The sequence below is a fragment of the Sus scrofa genome, chromosome 16 (genome assembly GCF_000003025.6).
Source record: "Sus scrofa isolate TJ Tabasco breed Duroc chromosome 16, Sscrofa11.1, whole genome shotgun sequence".
NCBI classification, from domain to species: domain Eukaryota; kingdom Metazoa; phylum Chordata; class Mammalia; order Artiodactyla; family Suidae; genus Sus; species Sus scrofa.
In genome coordinates this window covers 18,634,204-18,643,864 of record NC_010458.4, presented here as the reverse complement: position 1 = coordinate 18,643,864, position 9,661 = coordinate 18,634,204, and the positions used below count along the sequence as shown (strand labels likewise).

At 37.4% G+C, this 9,661-nt stretch overlaps 1 protein-coding gene across 4 annotated transcripts in view; it reads left to right on the top strand.

Moving 5' to 3' along the window:
* Positions 1-9,661, top strand: part of ZFR (zinc finger RNA binding protein) — a 94,433-nt gene that overhangs the window by 12,477 nt on the left and 72,295 nt on the right. For 2 of the 4 annotated variants that reach the window (XR_002339764.1, XM_021076977.1), the window contains exon 3: positions 8,919-8,942. The exons of the other annotated variants lie outside the window; for them this stretch is intronic. Coding sequence is in view for 1 of the 2 variants with exons in the window: in XM_021076977.1 (XP_020932636.1) it covers positions 8,919-8,942 (24 nt within the window). In the remaining variant the exon portion in view is untranslated. The remainder of the gene's footprint in view (positions 1-8,918; positions 8,943-9,661) is intronic. 4 annotated transcript variants of the gene reach the window in all.

The following is a 9,661-nucleotide window of genomic DNA, read 5'->3' as shown; positions in this document are numbered from 1 at the left end:
AGTTGAAACAAAAATGCACACATAACACAGTTTATTTTCCAGGGGAGAAAAAGCACATCTAATAATGTAAGTGACAGAAGTTGTCTACATTTTCTTGCTTTTTTTTTTTTTTTTTTTTGTTCTTTTCTTTTTTGTTTTTAGGGCTGCACTTGTGGCATATGGATGTTCCGAGGCAAGGGGTTCAAATTGGAGCTGCAGCTGCTGGCCTGTATCCACAGCCACAGCAATGCCAGATCTGAGCCATGTCTGCAACCAGCATCACAGCTCATAGAAACACCAGATCCTTAACCTACTGAGCAAGGCCAGGGATCAAACCTACATCCTCATGGATACTAGTCAGCTTCATTAACACTGAGCCACAACAGAAACTCCTTATTTTTTGGGGGGATGCCTTTTTTTTTTTTTTTTTTTAATTTTATTTTTATTTAACTATAGTTGATTTACAATGTTCTGTTAAGGCCTTAATGTTTTCTTGATTGAGACTTTTTCCCCTCATTCCCTTTCACGGTCAGAAATGAAAAATTCTGCATCTGTCCTGTTCTGAAGTTCCTCTAGAGGTTTAGCATGAATATTTCACTTAGACTAAAATCATTATCTTTACTCTCTTAAATAATAGTAGGACTTAAAATGCTTTAACTTTGATGAGTCCCCTCCTGATTTTTGTGCTTTTGTTGTACTATTGTGTTAGATTTTTTTAATCCTACAACCATTGTTGAACAAAATTATTTTATATAGCCAGTGATTATTTAAATTGCCTTGATATTTACCACTTTTTTTAACTTAACATCCATTCATTCTGAGATCATTTTCATTCTTCTTAAAGTAAATCTTTGAGAATGTCCTTTAGTGTGGATCTACTAATAACAGGGTTTTGTTTTTTTTTTTTAATCTCAAAATATCTTCATTTTATCTTTCTCATTCTTGAGAAGTCATCATTTAGTCTCTAGGGAATTTTTTTCTTCCCTAGTGCTTCTCTAGTGCTGCTAGTGCTTCTCTCTCTGGTGTTTACAGTTTCATTCAGATATATCTTATTGAGGATTCCTTATTTAATCCTACTTGGGGTTTGTTGGGGCTCCTGGATCTGAGGATTGTTATCTTTCATTAGTTGTGAGAAATTTCACACATCTGATTTAGATGTTTCCTCTCTCATTCTTTTTGTTTTCTTTGCTTTTAGGGCTGCACCTGTGGCATATGGAGATAACCAGGCTAGGGGTACAATCGGAGCTACAGCTGCCAGCCTACACCACAGCCACAGCAACATCAGATCTGAGCTGCATCTGCAACCTACACCACAGCTCATGGCAATGCCAGATCCTTAACCCACTGAATGAGGCCAGGGATCGAACCCCCAACCTTGAGGTCCTAGTCGGATTCATTTCCACGGTGCCACAACAGGAACTCCCTCTCATTCTTTTTCTTTATTTTCAATTCCAATGATTTGTAAGTTACCATTTTTTATTCTTTCCTCTTCGTCTTTTTTTTTTTTTTTTGGTCTTTTTATCTTCTTAGTGCTGCACCCAAGGCACATGTGGCCCACGCCACAGCCACACAGGACCCAAGCCACGTCTGCGACCTACACCACAGCTCACAGCAATGCTGGATCTTTAACCCACTGAGCGAGGCCAGGGATTGAACGTGTGTCCTCATGGATACTAGCCAGATTTGTTTCTTTTTTTTTTTTTTTTTTTTTTTTCTTTTTTGCTATTTCTTGGGCCGCTCCCGCGGCATATGGAGGTTCCCAGGCTAGGGGTTGAATCGGAGCTGCAGCCACCAGCCTACACCAGAGCCACAGCAACGCTGGATCCAAGCCGCGTCTGCAACCTACACCACAGCTCACGGCAACGCCGGATCGTTAACCCACTGAGCAAGGGCAGGGACCGAACCCGCAACCTCATGGTTCCTAGTCGGATTCGTTAACCACTGCGCCACGATGGGAACTCCCAGATTTGTTTCTACTGAGCCATGACAGGAACTCCTCCTCTTGGTCTTTTAACCTCTTTAATGTCTTTGATCTCTATGTGTATGTTCTGGGTATAGGTTTTTGTTTTTGTTTTTTTGCCAGCTATGTCTATAATTTGTGTGATGCCCTTCTGAGTTTCTGATTATAGTTTTTATATACTATATTTCATCTCTGCAAGTTCTCTTTATTTATTTGCTCATTCATTTATTTTGTCTGTGCCTGTGGCATGCAGAAATTCCTGGGGCCAGGGATCAGATCTGCACCACAGCAGTAACCCTCGACACAGCAGTGACAGTGCCAGATCCTTAACCCACTGAGCTACTGGGGAACTCTCTGTTTTTTTTTTAAAATTGATCCAGTTGTTTTTGATTGACCTCTTAATTCTTGCCCTTGGTTTTAATAGTCTCTTTGCTCCTTTAAGTGTACTTACTGTGTATTTTGCCAGGGATTGAACCTGAGCCGCAGCAGCAACTCAAGCTGCTGCAGTGATGACATCAGAACCTTAACCCACTGTGCCACAAGAGAATGCCTCAATTTTTGGTTTTTGGTTTTTTTTAATTCTGCAAATTCTTGTTTATTATAGCATCCTGTTTCTTTATGGGTTTCGTTGTAATTTTTTTTTTTCAAATGGAGAACACTATTTATTCATTTATTTTTGCTTTTATGGGCCACACGTGTGGCATATGGAAGTTTCCAGGCTAGGGGTCAAATAGGAGCTATAGCTGCCATCCTACACCACAGCCATAGCAACTCAGTGTCTAAGCTGTATCTGCGACCTACACCACAGCTAATGGCAACATCAGATCCTTAACCCACTGAGCAAGGCCAGGGCATCCTCATGGATCCTAGTTGGGTTCATTACTGCTGAGCCACAACTGGAACTCTCTGGATTTTGTTGTGATTTTTGATTGAAGTCCTCTCTTTCTTGGAGCATTGTAGCTTTAGAGAAGAATGTACATTTTGTGGCACCTGGATGGACTGTCAGCCTAGAGAGACATTAACTACTTTGCTTGGCTTTTCCTGGCCAGGTAATATGAATTCTAGAGCCCACATTAGGAGAGTGCTTGCTTGTGGTTAAGAATTTTCAGGGGAGACTTCTCTCCTTTACCCAGAGCCAGATTGAGACTAGAAAGTTTCCTTAGTGTTCTCCCTTAAAAGGGGCTGGTTTTTTTGTTTTGTTTTGATTGTCTTTTTGCCATTTCTTGGGCTGCTCCTGCGGCATTATGGAGGTTCCCAGGCTAGGGGTCGAATCAGAGCTGTAGCCACTGGCCTACGCCAGAGCCACAGCAACTCGGGATCCGAGCCGCGTCTGCAACACCACAGCTCATGGCAATGCTGGATCCTCAATCCACTGAGCAAGGCCAGGGATCGAACCCACAACCTCATGGTTCCTAGTTGGATTCGTTAACCACTGAGCCACGTCAGGAACTCCGGGGCTGGTTTTTTTCTCCTAATTCACCAGTTGGTTTCTTGTAGGAGTTCCATAGTTCTGAGCCATTATTTCCCAATGTCTTTCATGTCTCTTCTAACACAGAAAATGATATTTGTACAGCAGCACACTGGGTAATCTGAGAGGAGATTTGGAGCCCTAGATAAGACTATTAACAGCTGTAAGGCAATAGACTCGGGGCTCTGACCACTCATGCACTGCTCATCTTACCTGAGAACAAATACTGTTTCTCTGGGTTTTGTTGTTTTTTGTTTTTTAATTAGGAGTTGAGTGATTTGGTTTTTTTTTTATTTTTTAAAGTTTTTTTGAAGTATTGTTGATTTACAGTGTTGCAATAATTTCTGCTATATAGCAGAGTAATTCAACTATACATATACACACATCCATTCTTTTTCAGATTCTTTTTTCATATAGATCATCACACTCTCTGTTAAAAGACAATTTTGCTTAAAGGGGTAATAAGAGCAGAAAAATGAACAGTGAGTACTATTACAGTTGATGCTCTTTATCATAAAATGGTGGTTCTTGAGCTTTTTGGTTTGAGACCCTTCTAACTATTGAAAACCCAAAGAGCTTTGTTTATGTGGATTATATTTACTATATTAAAGGAGTTCCCTGGTGGCCTAGCCATTAAGGGTCTGGCATTGTCACTGCTGTGGCTTGAGTTCAGTCCCTGGTTCTACAACTTCTGCATGCTGTAGGTGTGGCCAAAAAATAGAAATATATATATGTGTACATATGTATGAATGTATATATATGTGCATATATATACACACACTATATTAGAAATTTTAAAAATATTTATTAAATTATTTAAAAATAGTAGTACAATTGCTACATGCTAATCAAAAATTTTTTTTGTGAAAGATAACTGTATTCTAATCAGTGAAAAAGTAGTGAAATGAGAGATGAGAAGCATTCTTTCACATTTCTACAAATTTTTTTTTTTTTTTTTTTTGGCCTTGCCCACAGCATGTGGGAGTTTCCAAGCCAGGGATTGAACCCACACCACAGTGGCAGCCTAAGACACTGCAGTGACAGCACTGGATCTTTAACCCCTGCTCTGCAAGAGGACTCCTGCAAATCTTTTTAATATCTCAACTAAGATGGGTATAGCCTCATATCTGCTTATGCATTTAGTGTTTGCAGTAAATTGTTAGGATTAAAATATATGAAGGCAGTCTGTAATTGAAAAGGGAGAGCCAAGCTCCTGGACCCTCTGAAACAGTCTGAGGGACCCATAGTGGTCCTTGGATCACATTTTGAGAACCATCATTGTATAGAAACTAAAGGTGGTATAGAAATGTTTTCCCTATTACGAAATGCCACTTTGTATGTACACATAAATTATTTTACTTTCAGTAGTCACTATAATGTAAAGCCAGGTCATATTAATGGAATTTGAAAGCACTTAAAGACAGGCCCAGAGTTGGATATAGGTTAGGGTCGAGGCCAGAAATGTAGATATTAGAGTTGTGTTGGGTAACTAGAAAAGAACATTTAAATTTGGGGTTGGTTTGTTAGTCATTCAAGTTGCCAGTTTGAGAATTCTGATACCTTTATGTTTCCCGGTCCTCCACCTCCAGAGTAATGCATGAATTAATTTAAAATATAGAAGGGCTTAATGAAAACAACATTGCCTTATTTTCTTTCTCTCTGCCTCCCAATTCTACTTCCTAGGGACTCCCACCTTTAATGCATTTTGGTTTTATTTTTAACCTTCCTAGCACTAAATAGTATGCTTCTCTTTTAGGTCTTAATTCATCAACATTGTGTATTATATTTTGAGTTTTTACAATCATGGTTAGGGTTTATTACATACTCTCATGCTTATCATTTCTCCTCCCAGATTCAGTGGTATGCCTGTTTCTCTTAGTTCAAACAATACACTCTAATTCTTCTTTCATCAAAGGTAAACAGTATCTTGGTATTCTCTAAGAATCTTGAAACTCTTGTGCTTTATTTCCCTCTTTCTCCACCCATCCCCCAAATTAGCTATAGTTTTCCTTGTGATAGCATTTGCATTGTGTTCTGTAGTTATGGTTTATCTTCTGTGATTTAGGTTAATTCTAAAACTTAAAATCAGAAACTGTTTCATTATTATGACTAAATAGTTTTTATTTCGGAGCCAAGTACTGTTCTCTGATTATAAGATTTCTAATGTGTTTCATTTTTACAACCCCATATCACTTAATAGAGAATCTCAAGGTCAAATGGATTTTTCCTTTTTTATACCCTACTAATTACTAAACTGTGATCATGAATTTTCTTGAGCAGTTCAATATTTCCTGAGATCTTTCATTACCTTTTTTTTCACCCAAATCTTCTTGGTGTTTTGATTATTCCATGAAATTTTTCCAAGCTCGTGGTTTACTGTTTATTGTCCAATCTTCTGTTTTCCTTGACATCTTTCTCTTGGAGGCTTCTGTCCTTCCTTTGATTCTAGTCTCAAACTCACTACCTTTCTTGGCCTGCTGTATAGCTGCTGACCTGGGCTTTCATCTCTCTCCTGAGTTTAAAATCCACTGTTTGTGGGTCCCGTGGTTTTTTTCTTGGCTTATTTTTTGCTGAAGTATGTTTTCATGTAGCTTCCTAAGGAAAAGACATATAGGAGGTGAACTCCTTCAGACCTTGAATGTCTTAAAAAAAACCCTTTATTGTGCTTTAATAGTTTAGCTGGGTACGGAATTCTACATTAATAATCATTTTTTCCCTTGAATTTTGAAGACATTACCCTGTAGTTTTCCAGCCACTAGTGTTAGCAAGGTCTGATTTTCATTTAGTTTTATGTAGGTGACCTGTTTCTCTCTCTGGAGATTTAAAGGATCATTTTTTGTCTTGAGATTATGAGATGCTATATGTCTTTTAGTATTGTTCTGTTTTCTACTCTCTAGACCTTTGAATTTGAAAATAGGTACCTCTCTTCAAGAGTGGCAAATTTCCATTTCTTTTTTTCTCTTTTTTCCTCTTTAGGGCTGCACTTGCAACATAATGGAAGTTCCCGGGCTAGGGGGTTGAATCGGAGCTGCTGGCCTATGCCACAGTCATAGCAAACAAGCTGCATCTGTGACCTGCTGCCCCTTGTGGCAACGTGGGATCCTTAACACAATGACGTAGACCTGGGGTTGAACCTGCATCCTCATGGAGACTAGTCTGGTTCTTAACCCGGTGAGCCACAACAGGAACTCCAGAAATTTTATTTCTTAATTTCTACCATCTGCTTTATTTCTTTTCTTTAGAATTCCTTCTTATTAAATATTAGACCTCCTATATTTATCCTTTCTCTTTTCTTTTATAGTTTTCATATCTTTATCTTGTCTGTGTTTTTCAACTTTATCTTCTAACTAGTGTAAAGCTCTTGTTTTATGGATACAAATTAAGAGTTTTTAAAAATTCTTATCTTGTTTCTTTTGCAGTTCATAGTAGGCTGTCTTTAAACATCTGGTGGTTTTGACTAACTGTTTATTTTGGTAAGGCTTCTGGCTGCCTTCACTTTTTGGTAAGCAGATGGGGAACTGACCTGACCATTAACCTTCTGCTTAAGTCATAAATATAAAGGGGTTTTTTTTGTTTTTGTTTTTGTTTTTGTTTTTTTCTCTTTAATATTAATAATTTCCTAAATACTTTTTTCTTTCCCCACCCCAAGAGAAATACCCTTCCATTGTATGTCTGATTGTTTCTTAAACTTTCTTACCCATGTTGTTTTTCGTTTTTTGGCCTCATCCATGGCATGTGGAAAGTTTGCAGGCCAGGGATGGAACCCGTGCCACAGTAGTGACCTGAGCCTTTTCAGTGACAACGCTGGATCCTTAACCTGTTGCACCATAAGGGAACTCCACCCATGTTGTTTTTATATGTTTGTTCATGATTTGGTATTGATTTTGTCCCAGTTTAAAACTGAAATAAAAACCTCTGCTCTACTGGATGCTTAGTAAACAAAAATCTTATACTTTACAAATATTTTTTGATGGCACAATATTTGTATTTGTAATTTATATCCTATTTTATTTAAGAAATAATTTAAAGACACAATTGTCTTACATTTTATGTAGAGGTATAATTTAACACCTTTTATTCTCACACTGTAGGAAAAAACCTTGATTTGAACTATTTCAACTTAAGACTAATTTTGTGTAAACTAATATGAACTTGACCTGAATTTATAAAAAGTAATTTATTTAGACTTAACTACCTGATATTTAATTGAATTGGTATAGTTCAGTCTGATCATCTACGTCATGTAAAAGTCAGTTTTTCTAAAGATAACTGAAGTTGGAAGAGCATTTCCCTGATGGGTTTAAGATAACAAACCAGAGAATCTTTATTCTGAGCTGCAGTCAACTGCCCTAGCCTTTGACCCCCTGAGAACTGGGACTGGATCATCATTTTTCATGATGTTTTAGTAGAGAATGTGGTTCCAGCCCAGGTGATGCTAGGGACCTGGCTATACAGAGCGAAGCTAGGTTAGGGAGCTATAGGGATATATATGGTAATTGCTAAATGAACTGGCATCTTTTTTATGGTTCCTGGGAAGGGTAGCTAAAATTTATTGTTTAAACTGAGATACATAGGAGAGTGAAAATGTTATTAATTATGCCAGGGACAGTAGGCATGAACCAGAGTGCAAGGTCATCCCTTCCTGAGTCACATGGACTTTTTTTTGCTTTTTAGGGCCACACCCACAGCATATGAAAGTTCCCAGGCTAGGGGTTGAATCAGAGCTACATCTGCTGGGCCTACACCACAGTCACAGCAACGCCAGATCATTAATCCACTGAGTGAGGCCAGGGATTGAACCCGCAACCTCATGGTTCCTAGTTTCTGGAACTAGGAACCATGGTTCTTCGTTTCTGCTGCGCCACAACGGGAACTCCACAGGGACTTTTAAGAATCAGAGTTTGTATAAGTCAAATTGCCTGCCTAGTGTACTTGACACTCCTGTTCTATATCCCCACTTTTGCTTTTTGTCCAGTAAGACATGTTTTGGGGACCAAGAAATGGAAACAGATGTTCATTAAAGAGCAGTGGTATGAATGGAAACAGTATAGGAATTAAAGACTGTCTGAATTTTTACATAATGAAAATCTCTCCTGTGTAATAGCCTGTATGTACAAAATCTTATCAGTAAATGTTAAATACAAGTTTCACAGAACTGATATATTTATATTTTAAACATAATTCTTTTTCTCAGTTCTAGGAATTTTGAAGAAGTATATGTTATTGGACTTTTTCTTAAGAATGTGGAATTATCCATAGAAAATATCAAATTATCCATAGAAAATGTCAATTCCCAAACCAATTTCTCACTATTACAATATAAACTTCCCTTTTCATATCTTATAATTGGCATATATGTAGAAATTGTTAGCTAATTTTAATATCAAAATGTGGAAAACCTCATCCAAATAGAAATTTTAAGAGTTTCTTTGGACTCTGTTCTAAGTTTTTGTTTTTTTTTCTTTTTCATATTGGGCTGAAATCTGCCACCCTTCCATCCATTGGTTCTAGTTCTGTTCTCTGGAGCAGCATGGAGTAAGTCTCTTCTATTAGAAGGCAGCTGTCATATCTTCCAAGGTCACCTTTTCTAGACTGAATGTCCTCAGGTCCTCTACTTTTTGTATGAAATAATACCCATACTTAAAAACTTCATATTGACTCCCTTTGAACACATCCTAATTATCAATGTTTTCCATAATACAGTTAAAGTATGATGGCCTCAAATTTTAATTCTGTGCCATATTTTTATGATATTGTACATACTAGTGAACAATACCTTGTACCATAACCCATGAATCAGAAACTAGTTTATTAGTTCAGCTTCAGCTTATGTCAGGTATTTTTTTTCTTAGCTATTCTTAACTGTTGGCTCATATTAAAACTTATGGTCACCTAAATCCTGCCAACTAAATAACTGCTGGGGCTTTCTCTTTTTTCGGAAGGCATTTCTGCCTTAGTAATACAGAGTTATTTAGCAAGTGTGATTGTGAATGTGTTACTTAATCAGAGAACTTAAAACAAAAATGTTTCGTATGCTAACGTCTCTGGGCCTGGTTTTATGTAACATAGGCTCTAAACTTAAAACTTAAATGTTATTTTAAGAATTTTAGCTTAATATTCTTTTGATTGATAGTTTTGGAAAATGTTTATCTCTTTGCGGTTTAAATGGTTATGATTGCAAAGCATCTGATTTAGGTCTCCTTTTGCAACACATGCTATGTTTTTAAGAGAAAAAGAAATGTTTATATTGAATT